Source organism: Phoxinus phoxinus (assembly GCF_949152265.1).
Source record: "Phoxinus phoxinus genome assembly, chromosome: 4".
Classification (NCBI taxonomy): domain Eukaryota; kingdom Metazoa; phylum Chordata; class Actinopteri; order Cypriniformes; family Leuciscidae; genus Phoxinus; species Phoxinus phoxinus.
The window spans coordinates 4049221-4066999 of NC_136879.1; the positions used below are offsets into that span (position 1 = coordinate 4049221).

Genomic DNA, 17779 nt, shown 5'->3' on the forward strand with positions numbered 1-17779 from the left:
CCATTACTCAAAAGTATTGTGAACACATTTACTATGTGTTTTGTGCCGTTATTTCAGACACTTTAATTTTTTGTTTTTTGAATAACCATGCATAAACATTATTATCTCAAAAATACATGTTATATATGTTCATGCATGTTGCTCACATATTATGGTAGCCCTGTTTGTGATAAATAGAGTGTAATTACACCTTTGCCATTAATATGTTTATAAGCAACTGAAAAAAGCACAAATGTCAGGGCATGTCAGAACATCTCAAGGACCCCAAAAACACCTTAGACCCCAGAGGGTTAAATTGAAAAATGGGGGGAAAGAGAGTGAGAGAAATGGAGACAATCTTGCTTAAACCTAAACATCTAGAAAGTGTGTATCCACGTATTGAGCAGCTGCACCGCCATACTAGCCAAACCTGCAGATCTGTCAGATTAAAGATGCCATGCTTGATCTGATAGTGTTTGTTTATTGCACTCGCTTGCGCCCTCTTGTGGGACCAGAAGAAACTTTTTTTAAGTATTGCCTTTAGAATTCAAATATAATTTGAATTTTGCTAATATTTTTTTTAAAAATTAGAATGTAGCTTTTCAGCCATTTTGACAGCCCTAGTAGTGATAACTATAAATTATGCATAATTACAACTAACCCTAAATCAAACCCCTAACCCTATAGTAAGTACATGTGCTTAATGAATAATACTCAGTACTTAAATGTAGAGTTGAACTGTTAAAAGGAAACATTAAAATAAAGTGTAACCAAAATCATTTGAAATGAACTAAACGTTAACTGAAAAAAAATCTCATTCGTGTTAAAAAGAAAACTTTAACTGACTTGAAAACAGGATTATAAAACCTAATTCAAGATATGGCAAAAACTATAGTGAATCATTAGCTCCATGTGTGCATGTGTGCGGCAGTGAGGCCAGAATCAGACGCTTTCTCAGATGAAGAACTGCAGCCAGTGCTATTATCTCCGTTTATTAGTGCTGATGCGTGTGTGTGTGTGTGTGTGTGCTCAGTGTGCTGTTGGCGGTCCGGTGTCATGAGGGCACTTGGGAAGCCACTCGGTCTCCCGCGCGCTGATGCCCCCTCAGGAGACGTGTGTGTGTGTGTGTGTGTGTGCGCGCGCACGTGTGTGTGCTCAGTTTGCTGTTGGCGGTCCGGTGTCATGAGGGCACTTGGGAAGCCACTCGGTCTCCAGCACGCTGACGCCCCCCTCAGGAGACCAGGAGCATAACAGCTTCCAGTGGATGATCTCCTGCACAACAGATCATGACATTGACACACACTCTTGCTCTGTCCGAGACTCTGCTTTACAGATCTGCGTTTCTCACCTGTGAGACGATGTCATGAAGGAGAACGTGGTACTTCAGCATCAGCTGCTTCTCGCTCGTCTCCTAAGATAGAGGACGTTATTCTTCAGCCTCTCGTAACACGTGGCAATCGCTCACAACACTTTAAAGCAGGAGTTTCAGTTAAAGTCCTAGATCTCCTTCCCAGTGGAGGTCTGGACAATACTTTGTGGAGCAGAATCCTACCCACTCAAAATAGTCATTAAAGATGAAAATCCGGGTCCACAGAACGGTGATGTCTGGGGTTTTTAACCAATATTTACCCAAAAGTAGTATTAAATACTTAATAGAAATCTTAATTAAACTTAAAATATTTCTCCCAACTGGATATGAATATGAAAAGGTTAGATCAGATGTTTAAACTGGCTATATATGTTTTATTTTACATTTTGACGCCTTTGTGTGCGGCACCCAGAAGCCCTGAGGACTGAGAAAACCTCTTGAGAAAAGTACGGGCTATTTCTTTATTTTCCTCAAAGCAATAAACTACTAAAAACAAACAACGTACATAATCTCTCATCATGAGGACAAAACAGAGTTAGCTAGTAATTAAAAAAAATAAAAATTGTCTTCTCTTGCAATCTCTAAATAATTTTCCAAATTCTAACATTGTTTATTATGAAGAAACCGTCCAAAGATGCCCCACACATTAGCAGTCGTCACTGCATTCTCGTGTTGTTCGGTGTGTTCGAGAAGTATTTTGCTGTTCACCGGTTTCTGCTTCTGTTGTTTAAATAACGTAGCAGCTCTTAATGCGGCGCTATGTGTGTTTAGCGAGGTCGAGAGAGAAGCAATACACACTGAGTAGAAAGGGCTTGAATGAAGCACTTTTAGCTCTAGAGTACAATATAATAGATGTAGCTCTGAAAGATCATTACCATACCCAACCCTGAGTGTGTGTGGTGTGGACGCGCTGCTCACTTTAATCTGGAGAAACGGTAAATGGCGGTCCGGCTTTTGAATAACACTGCTTTAAAGTTTGGACACATGTTCCACGTTCATTAATAACAGTTGTAGAGATGAGAAGCGCGTCGGGTGTGTGTGTCGAGTGTGTGTGTCGAGCTCTGACCTGCTGTGTGAGGTTGGCCACCTGTGCCATGTTATACTCGGTGTTCTCGCTGGACTCTCTCAGCATGATGAAGGACGCCGCCACACGAGCCAGATGCCAGAACGGCTGCATGTCCTGACTGATGTTCCCCTGGCTGTCTGCACACACACACACACACACACAGAGAGTTCATAAGTTACTACTGTACTACTAAGTTACTAACACACTACTGTTCATAAGTTTGGGTTGGTGAGCAGAAGAGACTTCTTTTAAGAACGTTAAAAATGTTTCCGATCCCCAGCGTTTGACTGGCAGTGCAGGTGTGTTAGTGTGTGTCACACACACCTGGCAGGTCGTGCGCAGAGATGGCGCTGTGAGGCGCTGTGTGTTTCTGGTAGAAAGCGAGTTCCTCCGGCGAGCTGCTGATGTGTGTCAGGTCCTCACAGCGCAGATGCACCTCCGGAGGAGTGTGTGTGTGTGTCTCCGTCCGGGGGAACAACACCTCCGCTGAGCAGCGCAGCACCGAGCCCTACACACACACACGTTATGATGGAAAACCTGGGCTTCACTCGATCACATGCATCACTGTTCAAAAGTTTGGGGTCGGCAAGACCTTTTTTTCATTATAAAGATATTTATAATCTTACAAAAATGAATTAAATGCTGTTCTTTTGAACATTCTATTCATAAAATATGAATCAGCACAACTGTTTTCAACACTGATAATAATCATAAATGTGTCTTGAGCATCAGATCATCATATTACACTGATTTCTGAAGGATCATGTGACACTGAAGACTGGAGTAATGATGCTGGAAACTCAGCTTTGATCACATTAATACATTACACTTTACTGTATATTCACATAGACAACAGCAGATCCCTTTCGAACGATCAGTCGTATTGCGTCTGCTAGACTCCCTTTTATTAAAATAACATCAAATGTAATCTCCTTCAGCGCCGATCTTGGACTTCGCAGAATACACAGGAAGCCTTCTTTGCAGAGGGAAACCGAGCCGACAGAAGATCCAGCGCGCTCCAGCTGATCATCACGCGGCGAGCTGTTTCTCTGCCGAGCGCCTACAAGGCAAATTTATTTCTAAAAGAGCGGCGACGCTGATTCAAATGTTGCGCCACGATTGTGGCACATAAAGCCCCCCGCCACAGACCGTTTTTGAGATTGGCGTCCGAAGGGGTGGCCTACCAGTGTACAGTCCTACCATTCGGGCTGTCTCTGGCCCCACACACTTTTACGAAGTGCATGGATGCAGCACTTGCACCACGGACGCCTCCAGCATGAGTTAGGGAGCTCTGTGCCAGGGCAAATCGGCGTCTGGCTCTTGGACAAGACGAGAAGCGGCTGCATATCAACTGCCTAGAAATGTTGGAGGTTTTGCTGGCCCTCAAAAGCTTCCTATGACACCTGGTAGGTCACCATGTCTTAGTCCAATCAGACAGCACAACAGTGGTGTCCTATATAAACCGCCAGGGCGGGCTCAGGTCGAGACCTCTGTACAGGCTATCCAAAGTCTCTTCTTATGGGCAAGAGTCAACCTGTGCTCGCCGAGAGCGGCGCACGTGCCGGGCAGACTGAACCAGGGAGCAGACATGCTGTCCCGGGGCAATGTGTGCCCAGGGGAATGAACCCTCCATCTCCAGACGGTTCAAATGATCTAGAGCAATTTCAGGAGAGCAGAATAAGCAACTCTCGCTCAACACTGCACTACTGCTAGCTTTAGCATCGGTCAAGCGCTCCAAGCGCTCTCTGCCGTGAGTTTGGACCAGGCAACTCTAAAGTCGTCCTCAAGCCATGGCTATTTCAACTCCGTTCAAAGCACAAGTAATTTCGCTTGCTGCTCTTCGCATGACGGAAGACGAGTAACAATTACACCAGCTCGGCCTGGTCGGGCCCTGAGAGCATATTTAGAGCGCTCCGCTCAGACAGTCGGAGCAGCTCTTCATAAGCTTCGGTGGCCACACACCAAAGGGCTTCCGGCCACAAAGCAAAGGTTGTCCCGCTGGCGGGTGGACGCTATTGCTCTAGCCTACGCTTCTATGGGCCTGCAGCGCCCCATCGGTGTCAGAGCACACTCCACCAGAGGCATGGCCTCCTCCTGAGCGTCCAGTGAAGTGTCTATTAGTGATAAATCTGCGGCGGCCGGCTAGTCCTCGCCGTCCACATTCTCCAGGTTTTATAACTTGGAAGTCCCTGCATTGCAGGCACATATCCTTTCCGTGTAGTTGGAGCTGGTCTGCGTGTGAGCCCGGCCCACTATTATTCTTAAGGGTTCTGACACTATTGGTGTTTGGATTGGTTCCCCATCGTGTCTAGCAGACCCAATACGACTGACCGTTCAAAAGGGAACGAGTATTATGGAGACAGCCGTGCTATTTGAGTTATGAATTATACAAAAATCATATTGTGGTCAAAAAATGACTGATGCTAATCCTGATCAACCCGTTGTCAGAGCGAGTACTGAAGCTGTAACACACTCTCTTCTCTAACAATGACAGCAGTTCATGCATTGATTTAGTATAACACTAGAGCTTTTTCCTTCAGCAGGTTTGTCAGGAGTGAGTCAGAGTGAGTTGTGTTGCTGACTGGTTTTACACCTCGTTTGTCATGGATCTGAAACATACCGAGCTTCCATAGTCCGTCACAGAGAAATCCAGGCTGTACTTCCTCCCTGCGGTTCCCACGACCTGTCAACACAAGAGTCAGGCCTTTAGCAAACACAAGAGTCAGTTCTTCAGCAAACACTCGCAGACAGGCCGAGTCTCGCTGAAGGTAAAGGAGGAGCAACACCCCAGAGCATGTAGATGTGAACAGAGAACTACAACAATAGAAATGTGTGCTTGTATGCTACAATTTACACTCACAGCTACAATGTGAAAACCTGTAAAATAAAAATCTGAAGTTGAATGTTGAGATTTGCACTCGCAGACAATAGTCACAAACCTGTATTCTGAATTTGAAGCTGCAGACAAGTCACAAATGTTTAAAACGCCATTCACAGGAATACAATGACAGACACAAACTTGTAGTAACATATTAAACATATTTGCACTGATCCTTTCATTCACACTCGCAGTACAACCTCACTTAGGCACTTGCAACTCCTCAAATCTTGTGAAAATCTGTTCCTCTGAGCTGAAGTCTCTCTCAGACTGGTTTCTCTGAGCTGAAGTCTCTCTCTGACTGGTTTCTCTGAGCTGAAGTCTCTCTCAGACTGGTTTCTATGAGCTGAAGTCTCTCTCTGACTGGTTTCTCTGAGCTGAAGTGTCTCAGACTGGTTTCTCTGAGCTGAAGTCTCTCTCAGACTGGTTTCTCTGAGCTGAAGTGTCTCTCTGACTGGTTTCTCTGAGCTGAAGCGTCTCTCTGACTGGTTTCTCTGAGCTGAAGTCTCTCTCAGACTGGTTTCTCTGAGCTGAAGTCTCTCTCAGACTGGTTTCTCTGAGCTGAAGCCTCTCTCAGACTGGTTTCTCTGAGCTGAAGTGTCTCTCTGACTGGTTTCTCTGAGCTGAAGTGTCTCTCTGACTGGTTTCTCTGAGCTGAAGCGTCTCTCTGACTGGTTTCTCTGAGCTGAAGTGTCTCTCTGACTGGTTTCTCTGAGCTGAAGCGTCTCTCTGACTGGTTTCTCTGAGCTGAAGTCTCTCTCAGACTGGTTTCTCTGAGCTGAAGTCTCTCTCAGACTGGTTTCTCTGAGCTGAAGCCTCTCTCAGACTGGTTTCTCTGAGCTGAAGTCTCTCTCAGACTGGTTTCTCTGAGCTGAAGTCTCTCTCAGACTGGTTTCTCTGAGCTGAAGCCTCTCTCAGACTGGTTTCTCTGAGCTGAAGTCTCTCTCAGACTGGTTTCTCTGAGCTGAAGCGTCTCTCTGACTGGTTTCTCTGAGCTGAAGTCTCTCTCAGACTGGTTTCTCTGAGCTGAAGCCTCTCTCAGACTGGTTTCTCTGAGCTGAAGCCTCTCTCAGACTGGTTTCTCTGAGCTGAAGCGTCTCTCTGACTGGTTTCTCTGAGCTGAAGTCTCTCTCAGACTGGTTTCTCTGAGCTGAAGCCTCTCTCAGACTGGTTTCTCTGAGCTGAAGTCTCTCTCAGACTGGTTTCTCTGAGCTGAAGCCTCTCTCAGACTGGTTTCTCTGAGCTGAAGTCTCTCTCAGACTGGTTTCTCTGAGCTGAAGCCTCTCTCAGACTGGTTTCTCTGAGCTGAAGTCTCTCTCAGACTGGTTTCTCTGAGCTGAAGTCTCTCTCAGACTGGTTTCTCTGAGCTGAAGTCTCTCTCAAACTGGTTTCTCTGAGCTGAAGTCTCTCTCAGACTGGTTTCTCTGAGCTGAAGTCTCTCTCTGACTGGTTTCTCTGAGCTGAAGTCTCTCTCTGACTGGTTTCTCTGAGCTGAAGTGTCTCTCTGACTGGTTTCTCTGAGCTGAAGTGTCTCTCTGACTGGTTTCTCTGAGCTGAAGTCTCTCTCTGACTGGTTTCTCTGAGCTGAAGTGTCTCTCTGACTGGTTTCTCTGAGCTGAAGCGTCTCTCTGACTGGTTTCTCTGAGCTGAAGTGTCTCTCTGACTGGTTTCTCTGAGCTGAAGCGTCTCTCTGACTGGTTTCTCTGAGCTGAAGCGTCTCTCTGACTGGTTTCTCTGAGCTGAAGTGTCTCTCTGACTGGTTTCTCTGAGCTGAAGTCTCTCTCAGACTGGTTTCTCTGAGCTGAAGTGTCTCTCTGACTGGTTTCTCTGAGCTGAAGCGTCTCTCTGACTGGTTTCTCTGAGCTGAAGTGTCTCTCTGACTGGTTTCTCTGAGCTGAAGCGTCTCTCTGACTGGTTTCTCTGAGCTGAAGTGTCTCTCTGACTGGTTTCTCTGAGCTGAAGCGTCTCTCTGACTGGTTTCTCTGAGCTGAAGCGTCTCTCTGACTGGTTTCTCTGAGCTGAAGTGTCTCTCAGACTGGTTTCTCTGAGCTGAAGTGTCTCTCTGACTGGTTTCTCTGAGCTGAAGTGTCTCTCTGACTGGTTTCTCTGAGCTGAAGTCTCTCTCAGACTGGTTTCTCTGAGCTGAAGTGTCTCTGACTGGTTTCTCTGAGCTGAAGTGTCTCTCTGACTGGTTTCTCTGAGCTGAAGTCTCTCAGACTGGTTTCTCTGAGCTGAAGTCTCTCTCAGACTGGTTTCTCTGAGCTGAAGTCTCTCTCAGACTGGTTTCTCTGAGCTGAAGTGTCTCTGACTGGTTTCTCTGAGCTGAAGTCTCTCTCTGACTGGTTTCTCTGAACTGAAGTCTCTCTCAGACTGGTTTCTCTGAGCTGAAGTCTCTCTCTGACTGGTTTCTCTGAGCTGAAGTGTCTCTCTGACTGGTTTCTCTGAGCTGAAGCCTCTCTCTGACTGGTTTCTCTGAGCTGAAGTCTCTCTCTGACTGGTTTCTCTGAGCTGAAGTCTCTCTCAAACTGGTTTCTCTGACTGGTTTCTCTGAGCTGAAGTGTCTCTGACTGGTTTCTCTGACTGGTTTCTCTGAGCTGAAGTGTCTCTCTGACTGGTTTCTCTGACTGGTTTCTCTGAGCTGAAGTGTCTCTCTGACTGGTTTCTCTGAGCTGAAGTCTCTCTCAGACTGGTTTCTCTGAGCTGAAGCGTCTCTCTGACTGGTTTCTCTGAGCTGAAGCGTCTCTCTGACTGGTTTCTCTGAGCTGAAGTGTCTCTCTGACTGGTTTCTCTGAGCTGAAGCGTCTCTCTGACTGGTTTCTCTGAGCTGAAGCGTCTCTCTGACTGGTTTCTCTGAGCTGAAGTGTCTCTCTGACTGGTTTCTCTGAGCTGAAGTCTCTCTCAGACTGGTTTCTCTGAGCTGAAGTGTCTCTCTGACTGGTTTCTCTGAGCTGAAGCGTCTCTCTGACTGGTTTCTCTGAGCTGAAGTGTCTCTCTGACTGGTTTCTCTGAGCTGAAGCGTCTCTCTGACTGGTTTCTCTGAGCTGAAGCGTCTCTCTGACTGGTTTCTCTGAGCTGAAGTGTCTCTCTGACTGGTTTCTCTGAGCTGAAGCGTCTCTCTGACTGGTTTCTCTGAGCTGAAGCGTCTCTCTGACTGGTTTCTCTGAGCTGAAGTGTCTCTCAGACTGGTTTCTCTGAGCTGAAGTGTCTCTCTGACTGGTTTCTCTGAGCTGAAGTGTCTCTCTGACTGGTTTCTCTGAGCTGAAGTCTCTCTCAGACTGGTTTCTCTGAGCTGAAGTGTCTCTGACTGGTTTCTCTGAGCTGAAGTGTCTCTCTGACTGGTTTCTCTGAGCTGAAGTCTCTCAGACTGGTTTCTCTGAGCTGAAGTCTCTCTCAGACTGGTTTCTCTGAGCTGAAGTCTCTCTCAGACTGGTTTCTCTGAGCTGAAGTGTCTCTGACTGGTTTCTCTGAGCTGAAGTCTCTCTCTGACTGGTTTCTCTGAACTGAAGTCTCTCTCAGACTGGTTTCTCTGAGCTGAAGTCTCTCTCTGACTGGTTTCTCTGAGCTGAAGTGTCTCTCTGACTGGTTTCTCTGAGCTGAAGCCTCTCTCTGACTGGTTTCTCTGAGCTGAAGTCTCTCTCTGACTGGTTTCTCTGAGCTGAAGTCTCTCTCAAACTGGTTTCTCTGACTGGTTTCTCTGAGCTGAAGTGTCTCTGACTGGTTTCTCTGAGCTGAAGTGTCTCTCTGACTGGTTTCTCTGACTGGTTTCTCTGAGCTGAAGTGTCTCTCTGACTGGTTTCTCTGAGCTGAAGTCTCTCTCAGACTGGTTTCTCTGAGCTGAAGCGTCTCTCTGACTGGTTTCTCTGAGCTGAAGCGTCTCTCTGACTGGTTTCTCTGAGCTGAAGTGTCTCTCTGACTGGTTTCTCTGAGCTGAAGCGTCTCTCTGACTGGTTTCTCTGAGCTGAAGCGTCTCTCTGACTGGTTTCTCTGAGCTGAAGTGTCTCTCTGACTGGTTTCTCTGAGCTGAAGTCTCTCTCAGACTGGTTTCTCTGAGCTGAAGTGTCTCTCTGACTGGTTTCTCTGAGCTGAAGCGTCTCTCTGACTGGTTTCTCTGAGCTGAAGTGTCTCTCTGACTGGTTTCTCTGAGCTGAAGCGTCTCTCTGACTGGTTTCTCTGAGCTGAAGTGTCTCTCTGACTGGTTTCTCTGAGCTGAAGCGTCTCTCTGACTGGTTTCTCTGAGCTGAAGCGTCTCTCTGACTGGTTTCTCTGAGCTGAAGCGTCTCTCAGACTGGTTTCTCTGAGCTGAAGTGTCTCTCAGACTGGTTTCTCTGAGCTGAAGTCTCTCTCAGACTGGTTTCTCTGAGCTGAAGTGTCTCTCTGACTGGTTTCTCTGAGCTGAAGTGTCTCTCAGACTGGTTTCTCTGAGCTGAAGTGTCTCTCAGACTGGTTTCTCTGAGCTGAAGTGTCTCTCTGACTGGTTTCTCTGAGCTGAAGTGTCTCTCTGACTGGTTTCTCTGAGCTGAAGTGTCTCTCTGACTGGTTTCTCTGAGCTGAAGTGTCTCTCTGACTGGTTTCTCTGAGCTGAAGTGTCTCTCTGACTGGTTTCTCTGAGCTGAAGCGTCTCTCTGACTGGTTTCTCTGAGCTGAAGTCTCTCTCCGACTGGTTTCTCTGAGCTGAAGTCTCTCTCAAACTGGTTTCTCTGACTGGTTTCTCTGAGCTGAAGTGTCTCTGACTGGTTTCTCTGAGCTGAAGTGTCTCTGACTGGTTTTTCTGACTGGTTTCTCTGAGCTGAAGTGTCTCTCTGACTGGTTTCTCTGACTGGTTTCTCTGAGCTGAAGTGTCTCTGACTGGTTTTTCTGACTGGTTTCTCTGAGCTGAAGTGTCTCTCTGACTGGTTTCTCTGACTGGTTTCTCTGACTGGTTTCTCTGAGCTGAAGTGTCTCTGACTGGTTTCTCTGAGCTGAAGTGTCTCTCTGACTGGTTTCTCTGAGCTGAAGTGTCTCTGACTGGTTTCTCTGACTGGTTTCTCTGAGCTGAAGTGTCTCTGACTGGTTTCTCTGACTGGTTTCTCTGACTGGTTTCTCTGAGCTGAAGTGTCCCTGACTGGTTTCTCTGAGCTGAAGTGTCTCTGACTGGTTTCTCTGACTGGTTTCTCTGAGCTGAAGTGTCTCTGACTGGTTTCTCTGAGCTGAAGTGTCTCTCTGACTGGTTTCTCTGAGCTGAAGTGTCTCTGACTGGTTTCTCTGAGCTGAAGTGTCTCTGACTGGTTTCTCTGACTGGTTTCTCTGAGCTGAAGCGTCTCTGACTGGTTTCTCTGAGCTGAAGCGTCTCTGACTGGTTTCTCTGACTGGTTTCTCTGAGCTGAAGTGTCTCTGACTGGTTTCTCTGAGCTGAAGTGTCTCTGACTGGTTTCTCTGAGCTGAAGTGTCTCTGACTGGTTTCTCTGACTGGTTTCTCTGAGCTGAAGTGTCTCTGACTGGTTTCTCTGAGCTGAAGTGTCTCTGACTGGTTTCTCTGACTGGTTTCTCTGAGCTGAAGTCTCTCTCTGACTGGTTTCTCTGAGCTGAAGTGTCTCTGACTGGTTTCTCTGACTGGTTTCTCTGAGCTGAAGTGTCTCTGACTGGTTTCTCTGACTGGTTTCTCTGAGCTGAAGTGTCTCTGACTGGTTTCTCTGACTGGTTTCTCTGAGCTGAAGTGTCTCTCTGACTGGTTTCTCTGAGCTGAAGCGTCTCTCAGACTGGTTTCTCTGACTGGTTTCTCTGAGCTGAAGTCTCTCTCAGACTGGTTTCTCTGAGCTGAAGTCTCTCTCTGACTGGTTTCTCTGAGCTGAAGTCTCTCTCAGACTGGTTTCTCTGAGCTGAAGTCTCTCTCTGACTGGTTTCTCTGAGCTGAAGTCTCTCTCTGACTGGTTTCTCTGAGCTGAAGTGTCTCTCTGACTGGTTTCTCTGAGCTGAAGCGTCTCTCAGACTGGTTTCTCTGACTGGTTTCTCTGAGCTGAAGTCTCTCTCAGACTGGTTTCTCTGAGCTGAAGTCTCTCTCTGACTGGTTTCTCTGAGCTGAAGTCTCTCTCTGACTGGTTTCTCTGACTGGTTTCTCTGAGCTGAAGTGTCTGTGAGCTGAAGTGTCTCTGACTGGTTTCTCTGACTGGTTTCTCTGAGCTGAAGTGTCTGTGAGCTGGTCTCACCTGGTCCTCCGCCGTGGCCGTGTGCACCTGCTGCAGGCCGAACACCCTGAAGGGCGAGCCGTGGTGTGTGTTCAGGTGATGCAGGGCCACTTGAGCCGCTCGCCGCGCTGGGAAGTGTGTGGGAACCAGATCTCCTGTAGCCATCGTCTGTGTCTGAGAGAGCAGAGACACACACAAGCACTGAGACACACCTCACTCACAGGGCGTGTGTGTGTGTGGCTTACACTGGACTTTGAGTCTCTAACAGTTGCGTAACAAGAGCATGTGATCACTGTCAAAACGAGGAGATGAAGAAATACTCAGTGTTCAGACACAAGCAGAAATGTAGAAGCTGCTAGCAAGAGTTTCTGCGAGAGGAGTCTGCGCTTCCTGTTGTGCTGTAGCCCCGCCCTCTTTTAAAGAGACACCGTTTCTTTCTCAGCACAGCAAAAATGTCATGGCTCTTCCAAGCTTTATAATGGCAGTGAATGCATATCCATCATAAGTGCTCCACACTGACCCGTCCGGGGGGTTAATAAAGGCCTTCTGAAGCGTTTGCGTAATACAAATATCTATATTTAACACGTTACAAAGTAAAATGGCTGGATGATAAAGATCTGTAGTGGCTTAAAACAGTTGAACAGAGGAACCGTTATTGCAACCAAACAGTTTAGCCAGTTACATTCAGAAGGTTTTTTGCAAGAAGTAAAATATCATCGAATTTTTTTTATGAAATATGTTTGTAAAAACATGTTTTACTCTAAAACTGTGAGAAAATTAAAGCCATAAATCTAAACAAGTTATGTTCAAAATGTGAGCCTGATTGTTGTTTGGCCGCAGTACCGAACGCTTCCACTAGAGGAAATTAATCATTAATTTCAAAAGCGTAATTTTTGACCGCGAGGAGCACATGTGTGACTGTTGTTTTCAGGACCATTCAACCCTATTCCAATCATGTCCATACATCTTTTGTGTGTGTGTTCCCACAGCAAGTGCCAAAACATTTACCAAGTTTCGTACCATTCCGATGAATAAAAAAAAGTTTTTGTTAATTTGTCCGGTCATGATGACCGTAGAGCAGCAGAGGGTAAAGTATACACACAGATATTGGACCGTTACTCCCCATCAGCATCCCCAGAGAACAGTGTGTTGTGAATACTGATGTGTGTTCCGGCACTGACGCAGATGTGTGTGTGCTGCAGGTTCGACTTCACCCATAAGAAGCAGTCTGGAGGCTCGGGTCAGTACGGTAAGGTGGTGGGCGTCCTGGAGCCGCTGGACCCCGAGAACAACACCAAACTGGAGTTCAGTGACCAGACCGTGGGCACCAACATCCCCAAGCAGTTCGTGCCCGCCGTGGAGAAGGTGAGTCTCCGGAGAGTCTCGTGACAGTCCACAGGCGTGATCGCGAGACCGTAGACTTCATCGACAGCATGAGATTAAGAGTTAAAGCTGATGTTCAGACGAGTACAGGCTAAAGTAGGCATGCTATCAGTGCAAACATACACATAATTCTCTAAAACATCAAAACAGAAAGTGTCTGTGGCATTAGTTCCCAAATACATAGTGGTTTCCAGAGCTATATGAACCGATACAAAGAATAAAATAGAGAAACTGTGGTTTTAAAGTCCCTCTGTGGTGAAAATCCAGCTTTTAATGTAGTTTATGTGTCTATGTGGTGTTTAATCTGCTTTAACACACACCATGTGTAAGTTCATAAGTCGACAGCATTGCTGAGTATTTTCTGCTTAAAGCTGCCGTCGGCAAGTCTGGCAGATTGAGTGGACTTAGACAAAATTTAGAATGTTTACAACTCTCATGCCCCTCCCCCACTACCAACGAGCACCCGCCCATCGTCAGTGCGTGTGTACCTGATTTTCTGTGAACGCGTCCGTCTCTTCAGCATCGATCAACACCATAGACTCGAAGGTAGGCTGCCCTGGCTAATCTATCCATAGATCGCAATAACCGAGGAATTGGAAGCTTGTTATTAGATTTTCTCTCTGCCATCACGCTTCGTACAATCTTCAGGTGAACTTCAGGCGTGTCGTGTGCATGTGATATTGTAACGTCCGCGTCTGCGCGAGGGAGGGGGATCTGTGATTTGTGCACGACCTGTGATTGACAGTCAGATCTCACTGTTTAGACCTGATGATCCGGGAGCGGTGGATTTTTGCAAAACAAAATAACACGCTCCAGGTGGAGTTAGAAGCTCGGGTTTTTTATAAAACCACCTTATTTATGTTGTTCTGTCGGATTATAGTGTCAATTTCACTGAATTTGATCAAAAAAATGTTGCCGACGGCAGCTTTAAAACTGCAGTGAACCAAAGACAGTCTCAAACACACGGTGTGAAATCGCTGGTGTTTCTGACGTCACACACTACCTTGACCAATCAGATCAACGTGTGATCGTCAACATGTGGATCTCTGAGTGAGTGAGTGAGTGAGTGGAGGCGGGGCTCATCTGCATATTCATAGATCCCCACATACTAAATTAGGCAAGGGTGTCGAGTTACATTCAAGATGACATTTTGTTCAAGGGGAAAAACGTTTAAATATGTCAATATGTGATCAAAGATGAGATTTAAGGGATACAATTATTTTAAGTCATGTCGGTTTGGATCGGCATGAGGGTCAGTAAATGATGTCAGAATGATCGTTGGGTTGAACTGGTTCACTTTAGGTTAGGGCTGCTCCCTAATAGTCCACCAACACTGTATTAGTCATTTAGTCGCTGAAAAAGTGGGAAAATCACACGGGCTGTAACGAGGGATCGTTAACTGCATTCTTCGACCGATAAACACGCCAGTAGCAGCAACTTTACAAGTCCCCTCGCGCTAATGCTAACCTGGATACATGTGCGCTGCTGTGCGTATCTGAGTGTCCGTGAGCCTGTTTACTGCATTACTACAGGCACACTCTCTGCATCTAACTGAAAATACTCCTCATATCTGGTCATTCAGATACGAGAATGCAAACTATAAAGGGTCTAACTCACTGAGGGAAGACTCACAATAGCAACAAAACGTTGTGTTTGTGCAAAATAATGTGGCTTTCTGCCGTCTCGGGGTCAGTGAACTTGAGCGCATCACACACACGAGCCGAAACTCAGCGTATACTTGCCTCGCAGACATCAGGAACATACCTTTAGAAAACTTGAGAGGTCTACTTTTGAATGAACACATTCCAATGGAAAAAATATGTAATCCAGCCAAAAACACAGAAAACATTATCAATAAATTATTAAAATGTTTAGACGGGTCGGCACCGATAGCCTCATGGGCAGCGCGCCGACACATAGGGCCGTTGCGCTCCGGGTGACCCGAGTTCAAATCCGGCTTGTGGACCTTTCCCGATCCCGTCCCCGTCTCTCCCTCCTCGCTTCTGTCCGCTCTATACTATCCGATCACAATAAAGGCAAACATCTTAAAATAAAAAAGTTTAGACACAGTCTCATTCTGTTTTTTCCACGACACATTCGTAATCATTACGTTTGCCGGTGCGCGGTGGCAAGCTTTGTTTGAATCTGTGCGCTGATTAGGCTCTACATATTTTAGATAGGCAGTTAAAGGCGCTTTATTATGATGTATGGCTTATTAGTAAAACCGCTCGATTAGATCTAGTCGACTAGACCTGTCTTTACCCGAGGGTCTGGCTAAAGCGGTCCTCTGTCCTCAGGGCTTCAGGGAGGCGAGTGAGAAGGGTCCTCTGACGGGACACAGGATCTCCGGCGTGCGCTTCGTGCTGGACGACGGAGCGCATCACATGGTGGACTCCAACGAGATGTCCTTCATCCGGGCCGGAGAGGGCGCTGTCAAACAGGGTATGGGGTCCACGCCTCCTCTTCTGCAGCTCTCGTGTGCGCTGCGCCGGTGTTGACGTGTGTGTGTGTGTGTGTGTGTGTGTGTGTGTGTGTTCAGCGCTGGAGAAGGCCAGTGTGGTGATCCTGGAGCCTGTGATGTCAGTGGAGATCGTGGCTCCTAACGAGTTCCAGGGGGTCATCATCGCAGGGGTCAACCGGCGGCACGGCGTGATCACGGGACAGGACGGGGCCGAGGGCTACTTCACACTCTACGCTGACGTGAGTTACTCACCACTGCATCCGTCTGGATCAGGCAAGACCAAACCACACAAAGACCACATTACAGTTTAACTAGGGGTGCACTGATGTGGACATGTGATCATTCTTCATATGTGAGCCTGGATCACAACACCAGTCACATGGGTCAGTTTTATGAAATTGAGATGTATACATAACATGAAAGCTGAATAAATAATCTGTCCATTGATGTGTGGTTTGTTAGGATAGGACAATATTTGGTCGAGACACAACTATTGTAAATCTGGAATCTGAGGAGCAAAAAAATGTAAACATTGAGAAAATCTCCTTTAAAGTTGTGCATTTATGTTCACGATTGTGCTGCATTCACTCACAAAAATACATGTTTTATATATTCACGGCAGGACATTTACTAAATATCTTCATGGAACATGATCTTAATATCCTCATGATTTTTAACATTAAAGAAAAATGTATAATTTTGACCCGTACAATGTATAGTTGGCTATTGCCACAGATATACCCGTGCGGCTCCAGACTGGTGAAGTGATCCAGGGTCACATGTGTAAAAGCCAATAAATCTAAATCCAAACTTTTATGTAGTTTACGAGCGCTTGATTTCAAAAACAAAACTCGCCATTAAAAGCCACGTCCCACACACTGGATACATGGCCTGTTATTTGTGATTTTATGTGGCCTATATTCACACATGTTGCACTGAACTGTGATTCCAGTCATATTTCAAGCTATTTAAAGTCATCCTGTTGAACAGTGCGCATCTGAAGCGTCTCAGCTGCAGGACACAATACATTATTTATCAGCTTTAATGATGACATTAAACAGGAACATATATCAGCCGATACCGATGTGTTGTGCATCGCTAGTTTAAAGAAAACAAAGTCTATTTTAAGCCACTCGAGATTCTTTGCATTGTGATACTTTTGACAATTCACCACTTTTCTGTCCAAAGTAGTTAATCATCCACAATACAAGCTGGTGTTTACAGAATGTGTGTGTGTATAAGTATTGTGTATAATATATGCACACACACATGTATACATTTAAGAAATATATATATATATATAGTATATACATGCAAATATTTCTGAAATATATAACTGCGTGCGAGATTAAACTGAAACCCTTGAGCCCGTGATGTGGTTTCAGATCCCGCTGAATGACATGTTCGGATACTCCACAGAGCTGCGCTCCTGCACTGAGGTAAACACACACACTCTCTCAGTGCTGAAGACTGTGCAGACGCATGTTCCTGCTCTCACCTGTGTGTGTGTGTGTGTTCAGGGTAAAGGCGAGTACACCATGGACTACAGCAGATATCAGCCCTGTCTGCCCGGCGTTCAGGAAGATCTGGTCAACAAGCACCTGGAGGCCACGGGACAGATGCCCGCCAAGAAGAGCAAGTGGAAGAACTGAACACACACACACACACACACACACAGCTCACGGACGTCTGTAACAAGCTCACATGTCAAGAAGGCCACGTGTGATTGGCAGAGATCGGCTGCATGGGTTTGCTCAGACACTGTAAATGTCACTGTACAGCGAATGGTTGCACATGTGGTGGTTTAATATAAAATGATGATCTGCTTTAAATCAGTGTGTGTCGAGTCGTAACACCTCGCCTAACTCGAGCTATCACACACTCCATAACATGACTCCCTCAGACCCGCTGTGAGGAGAAACATGAGCCAGATGTAGAGAGCGAGGGGATTTCAGAAGCATGTTACGCCACACACCCGGCTCAGTTACACACACCTGTACACACACAGGTACACCGATCACTTACACACACTGCCAGAGGGAATCTTTCTCTGCAATGAAGCAATAAATACATGCGTCTCACCCGACGACATACACTGATGAGCCAGAACTGATGATTATACTGAATAAAATAGAGAAACTGTGGTTTTAAAGTCCCGCTGTGGTGAAAATCCAGCTTTTAATGCTGTTTGTGTGTCTATGTGGTGTTTTTAATCTGCTTTAAGTTCATAAGTGGACAGCGTTGCTGAGTATTTTCTGCTTAAAACTGCAGTGAAACAAAGACAGTCTCAAACACACGGTGTGAAATCGCTGGTGTTTCTGACGTCACACACTACCTTGTAACCAATCAGATCAACGTGTGATCGTCAGCCAGTGGATCTCTGAGTGAGTGAGTGAGTGAGTGAGTGGAGGCGGGGCTCATTTGCATATTCATAGATCCGCACATACTAAATGAGGGAAGGGTGTCGAGTTACATTCAAGAT

At 46.3% G+C, this 17779-nt stretch overlaps 2 protein-coding genes across 8 annotated transcripts in view; one reads left to right on the forward strand and one right to left on the reverse strand.

The window, feature by feature from the left end:
• Window positions 1-17127, forward strand: part of gfm1 (G elongation factor, mitochondrial 1) — a 50591-nt gene extending 33464 nt beyond the window's left edge. The window contains exons 14-18 of the mRNA XM_079610565.1: window positions 12656-12818; window positions 15134-15278; window positions 15376-15536; window positions 16683-16736; window positions 16818-17127. Of these exons, the coding sequence (XP_079466691.1) occupies window positions 12656-12818; window positions 15134-15278; window positions 15376-15536; window positions 16683-16736; window positions 16818-16949 (655 nt within the window). The 3' untranslated portion in view covers window positions 16950-17127. The remainder of the gene's footprint in view (window positions 1-12655; window positions 12819-15133; window positions 15279-15375; window positions 15537-16682; window positions 16737-16817) is intronic.
• The window catches only part of lxn (latexin), a 19887-nt gene continuing 2108 nt past the window's right edge, over window positions 1-17779 (reverse strand). For 4 of the 7 annotated variants that reach the window (XM_079610571.1, XM_079610574.1, XM_079610570.1 and 1 more), the window contains 6 exons: window positions 11475-11627; window positions 5035-5097; window positions 2739-2922; window positions 2415-2551; window positions 1328-1390; window positions 1-1251 (listed from right to left, as the gene is read on the reverse strand). In XM_079610571.1, coding sequence (XP_079466697.1) covers window positions 1135-1251; window positions 1328-1390; window positions 2415-2551; window positions 2739-2922; window positions 5035-5097; window positions 11475-11627 — 717 coding nt within the window. In that variant the 3' untranslated portion in view covers window positions 1-1134. Of the gene's footprint in view, window positions 1252-1327; window positions 1391-2414; window positions 2552-2738; window positions 2923-5007; window positions 5098-11474; window positions 11628-17779 lie in introns of all 7 variants that reach the window. The other 3 variants (XM_079610573.1, XM_079610569.1, XM_079610568.1) reach the window with 1 other exon arrangement.